The following is an 18,058-nucleotide window of genomic DNA, read 5'->3' as shown; positions in this document are numbered from 1 at the left end:
GCGTGGGGGAGGGTCTAAAGGTGAAAGTGAGGGAGGATCTGAAGGCAAGCTTAAGGCAGGGTCTGAAAGCCTGAAGGCAAGCTTAAGACAGGGTGTGAAAGCAAGTGTGAGGAGGGACCTGAAGGTGAGCATGAGGGTAGGCCAGAGGGCAAGTGTGAGGGAGGGCCTTAATGCGACCAAACATGAGGGAGGCTCTGAAGGCCAGCGTGAAGGACGGTCTCAAGGTGAGTGACCATGAGGGACAGCCTACAGGTCAGCGTAAGGGAGGGCCTAAAGGTGAGCGTGAGGGAGGGCTTGAGGGTTAGTGTAAGGAGGGCCTGAAGGCAAGCATGAGGGATGGCCTGAGGGACAGGGTGAGGAGGGCCTGAGGGTCAGCATGAGGGAGGGTCTGTAGGCCACCATGAGGGAGGGCCTGAGGACAAGAGTGACGAAAGGCCAGAAGGCAATCGTGAAGGCAGGCCTGTTAGCCAGTGTGAGGGAGGACATGAAGGCTGTTGTGAGGGAGGGTCTGCTAGCCAGCGCTAGCTAGCCTCCATGAGGGCCTAAATGGCAGCGTGATGTAGGGCCTGAAGGTGAGTGGGAGAAAGGGCCTATAGGCCACTGTGAGGGATGGCCTGAAGGTCAAAATGAGGGAGGGCATAAGGGCCAGAGTGAGGGAGGGTGTGAGGGAGGGCCTGCAGGCCAGCGTGAGGGAGTACCTGAAGGTGAGCATGTGGGAGGGCCTGGAGATGAGCAAGAGGGAGGACCTGAGGCCAGTATGAGGGAGGGCCTAAAGGCGAGATGAGGGATGGGCTGAAGGTGAGTGTGAGGGAGAAACTGAGGGTGAGCGTGAGGGAGGTCATGAAGGTAAGCATGAGGAGGGCCTGATGGCCATCGTAAGGCAGGGCATGAGGGACAGGGTGAGGGAAGGCATGAGGGCCAGCGTGAGGGAGGGCCTGAGGACAAGCATGGAGAAAGGCCAGAAGGCTACTGTGAGGGAGGGCCTTCTAGCTAGCATGGGAGAGGGCCTGAAGGGCAGTGTGAGGGAGGGCCTGCAGGTGAGCTTGAGGGAGAGTTTGTGGCACAGTGTGAGGGAGTGCCTGAAGGTGAGCATGGGGAAGGGCCTGAAGGCCAGTGTGAGGGAGGGCCTAAGGGCCAGTCTGAAGGAGGGACTGAAGGTAAGTGTGATGGAGGACCTGAGGGTCAGTGTTAGGGAGGGCCTGAATGGTAGTATGAGAGAGAACCTTAAGATGAGCATGAAGGAAATACCTTTAAGCAACTCTGCAGAAAGCCATTTTGTTTGCCAGGAGTCTTTTTGAAAGGGTACTCTTCAGGATTTTTTCCTAAGCAGCAGCAGCAGCAGTAGTTACCAGAGTTCCGTTTACTTCTTCATGATGTTTCTCTTAGCTAAAACCGCAGTAAGTCGTCTTCAAGTTCGAAGCATTAAGCAAATAATGGTAAGACAAAGCCACCAGAAACATGTACCTGATTTCCATGACAAATATGGTAATGCTATCTTAGCTTTTGGAACTACTTTCTGTGCTGCTATGTGGGCTTACACAATAACACAAATTGGGATAGTATGGAACTTGTCCCCTGTTGGCAGAGTCACCCCAAAGGAATGGAGAGATCAATAATCAAATCAGCTAGTGGTATAATATTGAATTGTTTTTAAAATAAACTTATAATTGATGTAGAGGAAAAGCACTATGTACTCATTAAAATAAGACATTATTGAAGAAATAAAGTACATTTGAAACCCTTAAAAAGAAAGATGAGCATGAAGAAGGGCTTCAAGACCATGTGAGGGAGAACTTCAAGGCCAGCATGAGGGTGGGCCTTAAGGTGAGCTTGAGGGAGGGTCTGAGGGCCAGCATGAGAGAGGGCCTGAAGGCCACCATGAGGGAGGCCTGAGGGCCAGGGTGAGGGAGGGCCCGAGGGCTAGTGTGAGGGGGGGTCTGAAGGTGGGCATAAAGGAGGTCCTGAAGGTTAGTGTGGGGGAGGACTTAAAAGGCCAGTGTGAGTGAGGAGCTGAAGGTGAGTGACCATGAGGGAGGGCCTGCAGGTCAATGTGTGGGAAGGCCTGAGGGCCAGTGAGAGGGAGGGCCTGAAGGTATGTGGGAGGGCCTGAAGGCGAGTGTGTGGGAGGGTCTGAAGGTGAGCATGAAGGAGGACCTGAATATGAGCCTGAGGGAGGACCTAAGGGCCAGGGTGAGGGAGGGCCTGAGGGCCAGCATGAGGGAGGGCCTGCAGGCCAACGTGAGGGAGGGCCTGAAGCGAGTGTGAGGGATGGTCTGAGGGCCAGTGTGTGGGAGGGCCTGAAGGTCATCATGAAGGAGGGCTTGGCAAATGGAGTTCGTTAGTGTCTGTAAAGAAGCTTCTTCCTCACCATATTGTCTAGAGGCAGTCTGTGTGTCTTGCCCTCCAACAACTCACCACATCACCAGACCCCCCCTAGTGGCCTCTCTGAGGGTGTAAAGTTGGAGCTTGACCTGAAGAGGTCTGGGTGACATTTCGGGCCACAAGATTGGCTTACACGACTCATTCATAATGAACGGAATCCCTCATCAAAAAGAGAGAAAAAAAAACACTTTTATTTTTTCTTCTATTGCATAAATAATGGTAAATTAGACTCTTTTTTTATACAGATTATATATTTACAGACAGGTTTGGTTACAGAAAACATCTCGTAAATATGGCAGTCAAGTTCCCTTTATACACTAATATAACATATTAATAATATATACTTCATTTGATCCGTGAGTTGCATGCCCAGTTAATTTATAGTTGTATTTACAGTTTATATAAAGATTCCTCTTTGTGTAGTCGGTCGACGCTTGCATCACCTAACAGCAGAAGTCATCAAAGAAATCAAAGGTGGGGTGAGAACAAAGGGGGGGGGGTGAGGGAGCAGGGCTGGGGAGAGGTGAATGGAAATCTCAGTCTTGCTTGGCTCAAGCTGCACAGGGGGCTCCCTGGGCTCCACTTGCCTCAATCAACATACCTCTGCGCCCCAATGTCCACCCAGGTGGCTTAGGACAAGCCTTCTGGTTGCTGTGACTGTGGATCGAGAAGCAGCCCGTGTCTGGAGCACACTCATCCCAGGAGCCTGTGACCCTGACCCATGGCAGCTCACCAGCTGCTGCTTCTGTTTCCTGAGGGCACCGTCCCCCGGCTAATCTTCAGCTCCTTCCGGGAGTGGGACGGGGGAGGGCCCCCAACCACACTGCCAAGGCAACCAAGGCCCCAGCCTGGTGTCACGTAAGATAGACGACCCTTCCGCGTGTTTCTGCACACAGTGCTGTGGGAAGGTCCACCCACAGCTGGGCGGCCAGTTCCTGCACCATGTGCATCTTCTCAAGGCAAAGAGCTGCTGTAAGCAGACCTGAGGCTGCAGTCTACTGTGGGGACAGGGGAGCTGGGACAAGGAGCTGGGATTGGCGCCAGCGAGACGTGAGGGTCTTGAGGCGGCCAGTCCTCCCCTCTCTCTGAGCCTTTTCTGGTCACCATCTCCCACGGGCCCTGGTCCTCCCGTTCCTCATCAGCCTGCTGAAGGGCCTGCTCATTCCTGATGGCCAGGAGGGATGGTGACCCTTCCTGCTGCCGTGTTATAGCCGACTACAAGCTGGTGAGACCAGCAGCCTCGCTGGTGCAGGGCCAAAGTGCTTGCCTGCTAACCGACAGGTCAGTGGTTCCAACTCACCAGCTGCTCTACGGAGGCAGATGTGGAGGATTCTATAGACTGGCACTGTCGTGTTAGGTGCCGTCGGGTCAGCTCCAACTCACCCTGGCCCTTCATGCACCAGGAGGAAGGGCTGCTGTTACAGACTGCTGGGCCAGCCTCGGACCGGAGGGGTGGTGGGGCTGCTGGGGTTGGGGGTGAACCCCACAGGGACAGCTTTGATTTGGGTTTCTATCACATCTACTAGAGGTGCTGTTAAAGGGGCCAGAAATAAAAGGGAAGAAATGACTGAGAATTGTGCTCTGTGTTCAAAAGCATCTAGACTGAAGGGTCAGAAGTAGGAGGCAGCATCATTCCGGGGCCGCTGGCTGTGTCACCCGCCTTCTGCACACATACCCACTAGCAGGCTCTGTAGGTGGTGCTCCCTTTAATTTCCACACTGGTTCAGACAGGGACACAAAGCCCATCTCATTCACGCCCCTAACGCAGCAAGACCTGAGGGGTGCACAGAGCCTGGAGCTGCTAACCCAGCGTGCTGAGGTGTTGACGAAATGTAGAAGTGTTTGCCTTATTTCATTAACAAGACAATGGCAGAGCAGCCTCCACAATCCCTTGCCACTGAGTTGATCAGAACTCACAGGGATCCTGTAGCCCACAGCATCTCCAAGGCTGAAATTATTAAAGCTCTTGTGGCCTAGTGGCTAAGAACTTGCACTGCCAGTCCACAGGCAAGTGGTTCAAATCTATCCAGCCTTCCTGAGGGAGAAGAAAGGAGAGTCTCCTCCCATGTAATTTAGCCTCTGGAAACCCACTGGAGGGTCAGCCTTTCCCGACCTAACAGCAACGAGTCTTTACAGAAGCAGGCCGCCTCTTCCTCCCCTCAAGGGGCAGCCCTCGGAGGCAGGCTTGAACTGCCCATCTTCTGGTTAGTAGGCAGATGCTTCAACCACTGCACCAGCAGGACGCTTTATCACAGCTGCCTCTTGCGACATGTGCTAGAAAACCACCAGTCCTGGATCTTATTTTTTGGGATCAGGGAACCCTTAACACCAAACCCAAACTCACTGCCACTGCCGTCAGTCAATTGTGACTCATGGCGACCTGCCCCCATTGGGTTTCTGTGACCTTATGAGAAGAGACTTCCCATCTTTCTCCTGCAGAGCAGCTGGTGGATTTGAACCATTAACCTTAGCAGCCCAACTCCTTATGCACTGTGCCGTCAGGGTGCCTTAACAGTGGGCTCTTATTCTGACTTGTTTTGGGTGAACAGAATGTCTCAAGGGGCAAATGCTTCCAGAACAGCTGCTATACCTTCCTGCCTGCTCCAGAAGCCACGGAGGGAGGGAGGTGACTGGACACAGTCCAGCTAGAGTGGTGAGATGTCTGGAGCCCTACGCCCGTCCCAGCCCACAAGTCTGCCATCTGTTTTGCCCTTTAGTCTCCATTCCATAGGTCTGAGCCATACAGAAAGTTCTAGAAAGGCCTTTTGGTTTGGCATCCTTACAGAGATGAACTAGCAGGATCCATTTAAGACTGGCAGAGGCCACTCAAATCAGGGAGATGGCAGCCCCGTGCACCCAGTTGTGTGATCTCCAGGTAGGACAGGCATGTGGGGGTCCATGGAGGGCCAGGGCTGGAGCAGTGCTGTGTGGCACTCCGAAGTCCCTGGTGTTCCCTCCTAGTCTGTTCTCTACTCCACTGGACACCCCAGCCCTGCTGTGTCCTGCTGGCTTGGACATTCACACCTAACAACACGGCAGTTGTGTTGTTGTGACAAGCCCACCCACAGTGCTCAAGACAAAGAGGTGGATGGGGGCTGTACCTAGGGGACAACTCAACGGGCAAGCTACCAGGCAGGGTGGGGGTGAGGGCAAGGGGACACCTTTCCCGTCTCAGAGCCTGGTTGCTCTGCCGCCGTACTGCAAACCGGCTGAACCACGCTGGAGTACTTTCTGAGTATGACTAACCTGCCCCCTTGAGAAGAAATGAAGGGAGTCCCAAATCCAGAGGAAGTGGGCACCACAGCGCCTGCAATGGCCACGTCTCAGCAATGGGCACAGGACATTCTCAGCTGCTTTTAGGACTTGACCTTATTCCTCCAAACCTCACACTGTCCGTGACAAGTCTCCGAAGCGGTCCCCAGTCCTCCCGTATGGCTGTCACTGTTATAAGTCCAAAGCAGAACCCCAAGCTGTTGAGTAGCTCCTTGCTGATAAGTCTTCCCATTCTGGGGAGCTGGTGGGGAACGGCCACGGTATGACCTTCAGGGGAGGGTCTCCCGTCTCCATGACTGAAGGAGAGGCCAAGACGGAAGTTCTGCTCTGAGCTCATTTCAGGTCCAAGCTCTCCTGAGAAAGCAGTTCTACGTCTTCTGGTGTCATAACCAAAACTGAAGAGCTTGTTCTCAGGCCTTCGTGCACCACCACGGCCTCAGAGCGGGGCTCCAGGTCACCATACATCTCCGTGAACAGTGCAACCGCGACGGGAGGCTGACGGTCCTTGCAATAGGTGACGTCCGCCATGGGCTGACCACATGGCTCACTGGCTGGAGACCTAGTGGGAGGGGTGGCATTCAGTAGTCTTGACATGTGGAGATCAAGGGCCCAGGGGAAACGTGTTCATGGCTTGCAGCTGCCTGTGGGCAGGCCAGGCTGACCTGCCTCTGGCAAGGCTCTCGTACCTTCCTGGGCTGCTAGCTTCAGGGTAAGAGCAAGGTACACAACTCTCTTGGTTTATGACCTGAGTCTGGGTAAACCTAGCAGGAGGCATTTGGAATAAAAGGTGCATTTGTCTCCCTCCAGTTCTTAGATATATTGCTTTTAGGATTCTGTGGGCAGGGGAGTGGGGTGGGATACCATTGTCCAAACCATTCACTCCGTTTTCACTGGTTTGGTTTTATTTCTTCAACAACCACAGGGCTGTCTGTGGCATCGTCAGATCAGTGCATGACCGTGTGACCATCAAGGAAGGACTGTTGGCACACACGCTGTCCTTCCAGGTGAACCCCTAGGTCCTTCCAAAGCCCCAGGGACTGCCCAGGGCCACACACAGAGCTTGGCTCCCTTCTGGCCATCTCTGACTTGCTGAGAAGCTTCTAGACGGGCAAACCAATGCTTTTCAGAGGGGATTCTCAAATTATTTTGCCTTCCGGATGATGTTTCTTGCCTTTTCACTGTAGATGAAGGGGCTCTGAGGTCTGGAAGGGGGGATGGCGGCTAGTGAGGAGGTACTTGCTCACCTGAGGAACTGGGGAGACACTCAGGAGAGGACGAGGTGGGCACACACTGCACGTGACTTTGAAGGGAGCCGCTTCTGCCGCAGCTCATGAACTTGAGGCTTCAGGAAGCAGCTGGGCAGGGCTGGAGTGAATTTGAAGAACGTGTCCCTTATTTTTCTGTGTCTTGGCAAACTCAGGGTGGAATGCAAGGGTTGCCATGGTAGCATCATTTTTATAAAAATTTTTAACAGAATTGATCACATGGGACCCACACTGTCTGGGAGTCAAGGCTGATTGGGTTTTGGATCCTGTTTGAGGGCCCCCCTGCATCTGGAAGGAGCTTATTTGGGGAACGTCAAGAGATCAGGGTCGGCTTTCCTCCTTGGTCATCACTGAGGTGGTCTGGGGACATCTGCCCTTGAAGCCAGACTGAGTTTACCAGTACACTCCATTGATGCCCTGTGGCTAGTGTGAAAGACTCCTGGTCACCCAAGTCCACTAGCTGGATGACAGAGTGAGGACTGGCCACCATTCCTTTCTCCCAGTTCATGCAAAGGTCATTGCCACCTGCCTCACCTGGGGTGTGGGGACAGACCTCAGGTGATAAAGACACTAACACACACAAGGCCTTATTCATAGCATTGTGTGGACAGGACTGAGGAGTTAGCTGTTGGGCCAGGGTCAGCCTCTTAAGCTTCCAGGCAATGAGGCCAATACTATAAAGGGTACAAGCCAAAGAACAAATGCTTCGCTCCCCAAGTCTGAGGAATACCACGAGCCAGGGCTGTCCTCACACACTGACCCTTGAGGTCACTGTGGAAGGACAGTAACTTATAGGCCATCGGTCCTGTGGCTTCCTTCTTGCCCTTTCTCTGAGCAACGCCACAGAGATGCAGTCTGCTGTCTTCTGGGCAGGATACCTTGCCTCCAGGACACTGGGAGAGAGGGAGGGGGAAGGAAGGGTGTTTTCTTAGGAAAAAGCTGTGGATGACCCTCCAGAACCTTCCCCCACCCCCATGGCCATCCAGTGACCCTCATTCAGGTCCCTGCCTCCAGTAGGAAGAGCAGCACTTGCAGAAAGGCTGACTTGGGAGAAGGCCTCATGCTCTGTCTTGGAGTCTTGTCTCGCTGTTGCCACAGCAACCCTTCCTGTGGCAGAGATCCTCGAAATGTCCTTAGGTCTCTGTCCATTCTCAAGTCGGATCCTGCCCTCTCACCTCCCACCCAGGAGGCCTCAATCTGTAGTCCAGAGATCAATTAACGATAGGGAAGCAGGTCCCTATGAAGTTTGTGAGTTTGTGACCTCTCAGTAAAGTCCAATTGAGAGAGAATGAGAGAGAGAGAGAGAGAGAGAGAGAGAGAGAGAGAGAGAGGAGAGAGAGAGAGAGAGAAGAGAGGAGAAGAGAGAAGAGAGAAGAGAGAAGAGAGAGAGAGAGGGCGCAAACTGTCCTGGACAGAGACAAGGACAGGGTTGGTGGGTTAATAAGTGATCTGTGTTTGGGTCTGCTGTGGTTTAGGATTCTGATCCTGGGGGGTGGGGTGGTGAGTCCTGAGGGGAGAGAAGGGACAGGTGGGCATGACATCTACGAGGGACAAGCGCTCTAGGAGGTGCTGCGGCCTTCCTTGGCTGAGATATCTTGAGACTCCCACTGCCTCCGCGGGGATGATCAATCCCCAGGCTCTCGGGCGTCTGTATCTGCTCCTGCTCTGTACTATGGCTCAAACCCTAGTATTACTTGTGCTCGTCATGAATGTTTGAGGTTCCCCCAACCCCCTATGGTAGGGAGGTTCCTCCAGTCACCCCACTTTGGAGTAGTTTTGGGAACTGCCTGCAGAGGGGAGGACTGAGAAGACTCTAGAAGGAGACTTGCGTGGTCCAAGTCTAAGAAGGCAACTAGGAGGAAGCAGAGGGGAGGGTGGGCCTGAGGAAGGGGCTGGGAACAAAACCTGCACCAGAACATCCACTCCACCAACAAAACGGAAGACAGTCCAAGCGCCTCGTGAAGGGAGGGAGGGGGGGCCGCCTGCGCTTTAGGATGCGGCTCAACAGAAAGGGGTGAGACACGTCCGTTACCGAAATAAAGACCTGAGCTTAACACCGCACAAAGGAGATATTCCATCTGGAGACTGCTGGCTGGTTACTCTGGGACTACAAAAGCTGGATGGACAGCGGTGGCCAATGGTGGTGGCTGGCATATATCTGGGAAGAGCTGGGACTGGGAGGTTATATAAGAAAATGATGCTGCGAATGGACAGGGTTCGTTTTCTTCTCTAATGGAGGTGTCTCCCAGGTAGGTCTTGTTGGTTACACACCTTCAAAGTTTTGGGGTGTTTTATTGTTTGTTTTTCCTTCCTGTGGAAATGAGTCAGATGCAGAATGTACATGGCAGAGATGTGACAGGTGCAGTCACTCACTTCACCTGTCCACTTCGGTGAGCACTTCTCTTCTCAGCTGGGGAAAGGCCAACAGAACCAGCTTAGAAGGTGGGTAAAGGTCAGCTACGCAGGACCTCGGCTGTCCAGGCTCAGCGGGCAGGGAGATGAGTTCATGCTCTGTTCAAGGATTCAAACACATCCTCCCCACCTGCCTCACCCGCCTGCTCCCTCCCCATCCCCTAAGGAAGCAGGGCATGAGGGCTGGAGGGCGAGCTCACAGAGAGGAAGCATGGCGATGGGAGTGAAGGAAGCGGATATGCTCAATGTCTGGTCTCCTCTACCCAGAGGCCTGGGTCTCTGGTAGCGCAGGCCCAAAGCTGGGAGGCAGGCTCTCTGCAGGTTCCAAGATGCTGGTGCACGGTGGGCTCTGGGGACACAAAGCCGAATGCTGATGGAAACAGAGAGCTCCCCAACTCAGCCGTCAAGGGGCCTGGAGGAAAGGCAGCACAATGGAAGCAGGCCTGTGCACCCCACGCAGTGGCTTTCCCTTCGGGCCTGGGTGTGGGGGAAGTGTCTGCATTGGGTGGGGGAGGAAGCCAGGGGCCAGATGGGGGGCTCCGCCCTCTGAAGGGACCCAGAGGTCAGCCTCAGGGGGCTGGGCCTGGGGCGTGGAGGTGACCAGAGTCTACACCTCTCTCCTGCTCTGGTCCACCTCCAGCCCTGTCGCCATGGAATTCCGCGTTGACCATGGAGTTCCTCCTGGAAGTCCCGCCAGTGGTTCGAAGCAGCACTGCGGAATTCCTGGGTATTTATTGCATTAGGAAACAAAACCGTTAAAGCATTGAAGACAGCCCTTTGGTGTCCCTGCCAAGGAGATGGAGTGGATTTGCAAGAGGCCAGTCGCACTGGACGCTCAGCACCGCCCGCGCCGTCGGGTCCGCCGGGTGGAGGGACACGCCATGCACATGCGCGGTGAGCAGGGACAGTGCGGCAGCTACTCCATGCCGCTCCGCAGGATCTGGTTGGCTGCGATCAGCATGACGCTGATGATAAAGGCCATGGCGAAGGCGCAGATGAGGCTCTTCCGGACGCAGGTCTGCCGGTTCTGTTTCTGGGAGTGCACTGGGGGGACAGGGAGGAGACACAAGAGAGAAGGCGGCTGTGAGACCTGATGCTGCATGCATGAGAGACTGACACCCCTTTCCTGGATGTAGACAACAAGGCCTTTCTTTCTAGTTATTTTCAGTCTGGACGTTCCACTGCACCTCACTGCAATATGCAAACCTCTACTGATGAGTGGTGACTGGGCCTTGAACCCTGGTCTTCAGCACAGAAGGCAAGACTCTACCACTAAACCATGAGACATGCATGAAATGCCCCCTAAAAAATCCCAGAGGGACAGCCAAGGATATGAAGACTGCTCAGATCAGCCCATGGGCTTGTATCTGGACCACTGATGCAATGTGTCAGCGAGTCACACTCTTATGAAACTGGGACTCAGGAGAGTGGAGTCAACCATCTAACAGAATCCACAAAGGAAACGCCCTGCATCCTACTTATGTGACAAACAGCTGGGGCCAGAAAACCTTGTCAGCAGTGGTCACCCGTGGAGGCCATCCACTGGTCTCTGCTTGCTGGGAGCAGTGAAGAGTGAAGAGAAGCAAGGGACCCCTGGACGTGAGCTTCAGGCTCCAGGACTCCAAGCCCAGAGGAGCTAGATGGTGCCCGGTTGCCACCACTGCCCGCTGGGCAGAGTTACAACAGGAAGTTCCTGAGAGTGGAGGGGTGTGGAATGAAACTCAAAATCACAAAAAAAGGACAGGTTTATCATTCGGAGAGAGACTATGGAACCCCAAAGACTATGGCTCTCAGTCACCCTTCAAGCCCAGAATAATTCCCAGTTAACGGCTGACTTTTCAGCCAAACTACAGACAAGCCTATAGGTGGTCACCTCTCTGGTGGACTTCTGAAGATATAAATCTTTACAGGAGTAGAAGGCTCATCTTTCTCCTGGGGAGCTGCTGGTGGATTCAATCCTCCAACCTTTCTGTTAGCAGCACAACATGTACTACAGTTGTTGTTGCTGTTGTTATGTGCCGTCGAGTCACTTGCAACTCATAGCGACCCTATGTACAGCAGCCCTAAACCCTGCTCTATCCCTTGTCAATCTTATTGTCTCCAACACGAACATCCCCATTACCCCAGTGATGGAATCAAACCACCTCATCGAGGGTCTTCCTCTCCCGCGCTGTCCCTCCACCCTCCTAAGAATGATGTCCCTCTCTAAGGGCTGCTCCCTCTTTGCATCTTGTCCAAAGTATGTCAGACAAAACTTTGGAATCCTTGCCTCCAAGGAGCAGCCTGCCTTCACCTCTGCAGGACGAACCTATTTGTTTTCCTCGCAGTCCATGGCATACTCAATACTCTTCTCCAGCACCACAGCTCAAAGGCATCAGCTCTCCTTCTATCATCCCCAGTCACTGTCCAGCTCTCTGATGAATGCAGTACACCACCTTAAGTGTTTCACCCAAGGCCCTAAAAATATCTAAGAGGAGGAAGAAGCTGGTGATGTTCCCAAGGCCAACAGAGCCTTCCTTCCCTGGGCTTCTTGAAGTCCCGTAACCCAGAAGGCACCCTCCAAGGAGAGTCACCCTGCCCCTGACACTTCTTAGTCATGGTGGCCACCATCCTGCAGGCCTCTTCTTGTTATCCTGACTTCTTCAGGTGCCTCTGGGCTCCTGCCTGCCTTTGATGATGAAAGGTCATTTTGGTTTGGTTTTCTATATGCCAATTGCGTGTGGGTCTCTGAGTGATACAAGTCCTTCCCGCGGGTAAGAGTGAATCCTGGCTGAGGAGATTGATCTGTCTCCTCCCTCTAGTGAATACATTTAGAAGAATGCCTGCCCTCGGGAGAGAAAGGGAGCTGGCCTTTCAGGGGGAAGGACAAAGCCAGAAAATGTCATCAGGATGCAGCAGCAACCGTGTCCTCTCACTTTCCTAGGACTGGATCATTTATTCCGGGAGAGTCTGAGGCAGAAGATGGTTCTGGAAGCAGCCCTATACTTTTCTGTCCTGAGGGATGGCAGAAGCTTAGGGAAAAGGAGAATTCCGTGATTGGGCTGGAGGCAGAGTTTATGCCGAAGCCCTTCTCTGTGAAGGACACGCAGAGAACAAGGTCACAGGCAATGGGATTACTCCTGCCAGAACTGTGGCTGGAACTTTGATGTCAAATCCTTCAAAGCAGGCGCAGGGGAGAGATAAGGCACCACAGAGACCCCAGGAGGGCTGAGGGTTTGTACTCCAGCCTGGCAGAGCTGAGTCAGGTCCCCAGCTGGCGTCAATGGTTTGCAGTCAGCTACCTGCCTAACCGAGTCATGGGATCTTCAATTGCTTCCCCTGCATGTGAGAGGCGGACGGTGAATAAAGCAGATTGAAGAAGAAATGTGCCTCTGAACTGTGGGGTTGGTGAAGAGGAGTGGACATGCCACAGACGCCAAGAGCGCGAGCGAGTCTGTCCTGGAGGAGGTGAAACCAGGGTGAGAGAGGGAGTCAGTGTCAGTCCATCTTGTTGAGGCTCTTCCTCTCTTTGACCCTCTCCTTTCCCCACCAGAAAGTCTCCTTCCAAGGACAGGCCCTTCCTGACAACATACCAGAAGCATGTGAGAGGAAGTTCCACCATCGCTGACTCGCACAGTGGGCCAGCACGGTGGAGGTTCATTAGGATGGTGGAGGATGGGACAAGTTTCGATTTGTTGTTTACAGTCTTGCTAGGAGTCAGAGTCAATACCACCACTACCACCATCATCACCACCAACAAGAACCATAACCTAAAGGTTGGTGGTTTGAACCTATCCAAAGGTGCCAGGGGGAAAAAAGGCTTGGCAGTCTGCTTCTATAGAGAGTATTGGGGGGTGGGGGGGCAGCTTGGCAGTCTGCGTCCATAAAGACTACGCATTCAAGAAAACCCTTCAAGGTAGCTTAGTCTGTAACACATGGGCTTTTCACGAGATGAAATCACCTTGGTATCAACGAATAGCTTCTTCAAAGATCCCATTTCTAAACAAGATCATGTTCACAGGTACCAGGGCTGAAGCTCCCTAGCCCCACTGTCTTCAAATCAATCCAACTCACAGCGACCCTACAGTCCAGAATAACTGCTCCAGCTCTAAACATTGTTAATCTTTATGCAAACAGATGGCTTCACCTTTCTCTATTGGAGTAGCTGGTGGGTTCGAACCACTGACCCTTCTGTTTTTAGCCTAACGTTTAATACATGGTACCAGCAGAGCTTCGATCGGCGGTTAGGACTTCAAATCTGAATCCAGACCAGAGTGTCCTGTAAGCCGACAGAAGGTTCCAGCTCATTCACTGGATGGTGTGGCTCTGAATCAGGAGGTGGTGTTCAAATCGTGTGCCCGGAGAACTGACTGCGGTGAAGGGTGACTGCCCTTGTAGCTAAGCTATGACAGTACGGCAGTAACAATGACAGCCCATCCCAAGTCTACACTGGGTGACAGTGTGGCGACCTTGGGCATTTGTGTTCCCTCAGTCTCAGTTCCTTCATCACGGGTCTAGTAACACCTACATGAGGACTGTGGAAACGACAAAGTACTGGACTAGTAGTGTCCAACTCACGCCGATTCTCTCTGCAAACCTTTTGGACACTCCTATTTGCTTAATGAATGGGATCAGGTATTGAGTTAAGTGCAAATCTGGAGTGAATTGAGTGTAGTGGCCCCATTTAAAGGATGAGAAGACTGAGGGTCCAAGGACTATAGCTAGAGGTCAATTGACAGATGGTAGAGGTGAGATTGAGCCTGATCTAACACCAAGTGTTCAAAATCTATTGTCACTGAGTGGATCTCAACTCACAGTGACGCTGAAGGACAGAGCAGAACTGCTCCATAGAGTTTCCAAGGCTGTAAATATTCACGAACACAGACTGCCTCATATTTCTACCTCAGGGCAACTAGTGAATTCAAACTGCTGACCCTTCAGCTGGTGGTGGAGCCCTTACCCTTTCTCTCTTCTTGATCTTCTCCTTGGCTACAGTGGTTCACAGACAGCATATTTCAAACACTCGGTGTGACTAACCAAGTATAATCTAGTACTAATTAATGTTAATAATGTTTACTGATTGACATTAATCATTAATAGAGAGCTCTGGTGGCCTAGTGGTAAGAAGCTGCACTGCATCCCTGAAGGTACACAGTTCGAACCCACCAGCTGCTTTGTGGGAAAAGGGTGGGCAATCTCCTCCCATGTGATTAACTGCCTCTGAAAACTTGCTGGAGCTTCAGCTATGGGTCAGGTCCAACTCGACGGTACACAACAACTAGAAAAACATTTGTTGTTGTTGATGATTGCCATCGAGTTGAGCATGATTCAGTGATTCTATGAACACAGTCACTGTATCAGTCCATCCCTTTAAGGGTCCTTCTCTCTCCCTCTGATCCTCCACCTTTTCCAATATGACATTCTTCTCCAGGGATTGGCCGCTCCTGAGAACATGGCCAAAGTATGTGGGGAGAACTGTTACCGTCCTTGCCTCTAGGGAGCGCTCTGGCTCCGCGTCCTCCAGGACGGATGCATTTACTCTGCAGCCTAGAGGAGCCAGTACTCTTTTCCATCACCAATTCAAAGGCATCAATTCATCAGTCATTCTTACTCACTGAAAACACCATGGCTTGCATCAGTCTTTAAACTCATTCCTGTGAATCTGAATCTCCTAGGATTCGAGCCTGTGATTTTTACTGTAAGGGGGTCTGGATGGAATTCTAAAGGCCCTGGTGATGCCGTGGTTAAAGCACTCAGCTGGTAACAGAAAGCTGGCTGGGCAAATCGACCAGCCCGTATGGGAGAAAGACAAGGCAGCCTGATTCCATAAAAATGTGTTGTCTTGGGCGAGTGGGCTGAGTTTCTGTTACTTGCCATCCAAAGAGCTGGCAGTGACTTGATACTGGAATAGTTGTGCCCAGAGAAAACCTTGGAAATGGAGAATAGTGATTAGAGCATAGTATGCTGGATGTCATTAATACCTGATTTGTGCACTTACACATGTTTAAGATGCTCAGTGCTTTGTTATATTTTACCCCAACAAAATGAAAAGGTGGCTCTGTAGGAGTTCTTGAAATGTCATTGCTCTTCGCAGAACAGTACAGAAAACTTTTCTGCACGTCTTTTGTGGAGCATCCTCTGACAGAATAAACCATTCTTGATTTCTTTCTCCTTTTGTCTGAAGTCCCAGGTCACTGCGTAAATGGTCTCCTTTCTGTCAGCACCTGCCCCTGACCGCAAGGCCACCTCACCGTCCACCCTCTCTGTCCTGAAGAGCTTTATTTCAGGAAAGTCTCAGCACCAAGTGAGCTGGGAGCAGATGGTGCAAATGACACCGGGCCTTTCCCAAGAGGACGGGGAGAAGATGGTCACCGTGCAGGGCCAGTTGATGGGACTGGCCAGGTGTGCACTTGGCAGCCCTCCAGGGGCTCTGTGACGGCAGCAGAGACGGACCTTGGGTTTGGGTACAAAAGTCTTTCTGACTTTCTGCTGAGTCAAGAAGTCTAGATGTCATCATCTGGTCCAATCCTTGCATTGGTCAGATGAGGACAACAGAGTTTAGAGGGGCCACACAGGATCACGAGTTTGTCAGCACAGAGCTGACAACAGAATCCACACGTCCTTCGGGGGCTCCCTGGCCGGGGCCCCTCCTGTGACTCCATCCCTTTCTCCCATTCTGCCGGGGGCAGAGTGGTGCACGGCAGCTCGGCCATGTCTTTCCCAGAAGCCCTTTCTTCCCTGGTTGATTGTGCTTTGCTTTGCTTTCCGATGCATGCCATCAGAGTGTCCAGGAACATCTGACAGCTGGCATTCCATTTGGGGACAACACTCGGGGATGTGTCTCAAAAGGGCTCACACACAGATCCTGCTGCTTGGCTCCTGTTTGACTTCCAGACATCAGATGCTTCCATTGAAATGGGAAATTAGGGGTGAGGACGGACCACCACTGTGTGGGGACCTGAGACTGACCAGCAACACTGGGTGACCATAACACGGCAGCGTACAGGCATCTGCTAGTCTGCATGGAATTGCCTCCTTCAGAAATTACGTTCCCTTGCTAAAGTTCTGTTTCCTCATTTGTGGCCTGGAGGCGACAATACTTATCTCTCAAGGCCTGTTCCAGAGTCAACCCTCTGTGTTAACAGGTAAAAACACTGTGGCTGGGCAAACCTTCTGGAAAATTCTCTTCTGTTCCTTCCTTCCTGAACTGTAGCAACGTGGATTAAGGTACAGAAATACGAGACACAGGCACTGTCAAACAGTACCTGTCCCTGGAGTCGCTGAAACCCTTTGATTTCTATGCACGCATTCTCAGTATTTCATGTCAGCGAGATTACACGCGACCTGTGATTTTGTGACTTCCCTCAGCACGGTGTTGTCAAGGCCCCTGTCTGCAGAGCGAGAGGTTCTACTTTTCTCTGTGGATGAGCAGTGTCCCGCTGGATGTACCCCATGTGGCTATCCACTCATCTTGGGTATCCAGGCTGTTTCCATCTTTGGGCTTCTGTCAACAGACTGCAGAGAGCACAAGGGTACAGGTCTCTGTACTTTCCTGTTTTCAATTTTGGGAGTGAATACGGGGCCAAGGGGAGGGTTCAGCTGTACATCTCAGGTGACTCAACGGCACGTAACAGCAATGACATACTATGACAGGTCTGGAAGCAGGAGTGGCATCCACTTCCTAAACAACATGCCTCCAGAAATGATGAACTTTGATAAATGTTGATAGTTGTAGAGGGGCTTCAGGCTTTTTGTTCATAGGGTCGCTATGGGTCATGCTTGACTTGAAGGCAATTAACCATAACATACTGGGCCAATAGATGGCATCATGATATTGTGCTTGTTGTTATGTGCCGTCGAGTTGCCTGTGGCCCATAGTGACTCTATGCCCTGTCCTCAGCCAGTCTCACTAATTCCAACACCCCAACCCCCATTGCTCCAGTTACTGTATCAATCCATCTCACCCTCTCCTGTGCTGTCTGTCCACCCTTCTGAGCATGATGTCCTTCTCCAAGGACTGATCTCTCCTGGCCACGTGACCAAAGAATGTGAAATGGAGCTTCCAAATCCTAGCCTACAAGGGGAAACTTGGTGTCACCCTCTCCAAGACAAACTTATTTGTTTTCTTGGTGGTGCATGGTATGTTCAAGACTCTTCTTTTTGATTTCCTGGCTGCTGGTGCATTATGATAGATGGAGAAAATATTGAAGTTGTTAAGAATTTAATCTTGCTCAGATCCAAAATCACTCTTGGCACCAGAGTCAGAATCAAAAGATGAGTTGTCATGGGAAAATCAGCTGTCAGGGACCTCTCCAGAGTGCTAAAGAGCAACAGTGTCAATGTAGAGACTAAGGTGTGTCCTGTTCTTTTCTTTCCCATCAAGCATTGCTCCTTTCTCTCTTACCAGCCAGTGTCTCCTCTTCTCCCATCAGGCACTGCTCCCTTCCTTCCCATCAGGGACTGCTCCCTTCCCTCCATCAGCCACTACTCCCTTCCTTCCCATCAAGCACTGCTCCCTTCCCTCCATCAGCCACTGCTCCCTTCCCTCCCATCAGCCACTACTCCCTTCCTTCCCATCAGCCACTGCTCCCTTCCTTCCCATCAGCCACTGCTCTCTTCCCTCCCATCAGCCACTGCTCCCTTCCCTCCATCAAGCACGGCTCCCTTCCTTCCCATCAGCCACTGCTCCCTTCCCTCCATCAGCCACTGCTCCCTTCCCTCCCATCAAGCACTGCTCCCTTCCCTCC

General features: G+C 52.2%; 2 protein-coding genes across 3 annotated transcripts in view; one reads left to right on the top strand and one right to left on the bottom strand.

Moving 5' to 3' along the window:
- Window positions 1-1,370: 1,370 nt before the first annotated feature.
- Window positions 1,371-1,616, top strand: LOC102854955 (cytochrome c oxidase subunit 7B, mitochondrial-like). Its single transcript, XM_006889662.1, has one exon. It carries the CDS (start codon window positions 1,371-1,373, stop codon window positions 1,614-1,616), a length of 246 nt encoding a protein of 81 aa, XP_006889724.1.
- An 8,632-nt stretch (window positions 1,617-10,248) lies between these two features.
- Window positions 10,249-18,058, bottom strand: part of CALN1 (calneuron 1) — a 448,881-nt gene continuing 441,071 nt past the window's right edge. For both annotated transcript variants that reach the window (XM_006889661.1, XM_006889660.1), the window contains exon 6: window positions 10,249-10,376. In XM_006889661.1, the coding sequence (XP_006889723.1) occupies window positions 10,249-10,376 (128 nt within the window). The remainder of the gene's footprint in view (window positions 10,377-18,058) is intronic.

This window comes from Elephantulus edwardii, unplaced genomic scaffold, assembly GCF_000299155.1.
Source record: "Elephantulus edwardii isolate Elephantulus edwardi_28Jun2011 unplaced genomic scaffold, EleEdw1.0 scaffold00080, whole genome shotgun sequence".
Lineage (NCBI taxonomy): Eukaryota > Metazoa > Chordata > Mammalia > Macroscelidea > Macroscelididae > Elephantulus > Elephantulus edwardii.
This window is presented reverse-complemented; position numbering and strand designations above follow the sequence as displayed.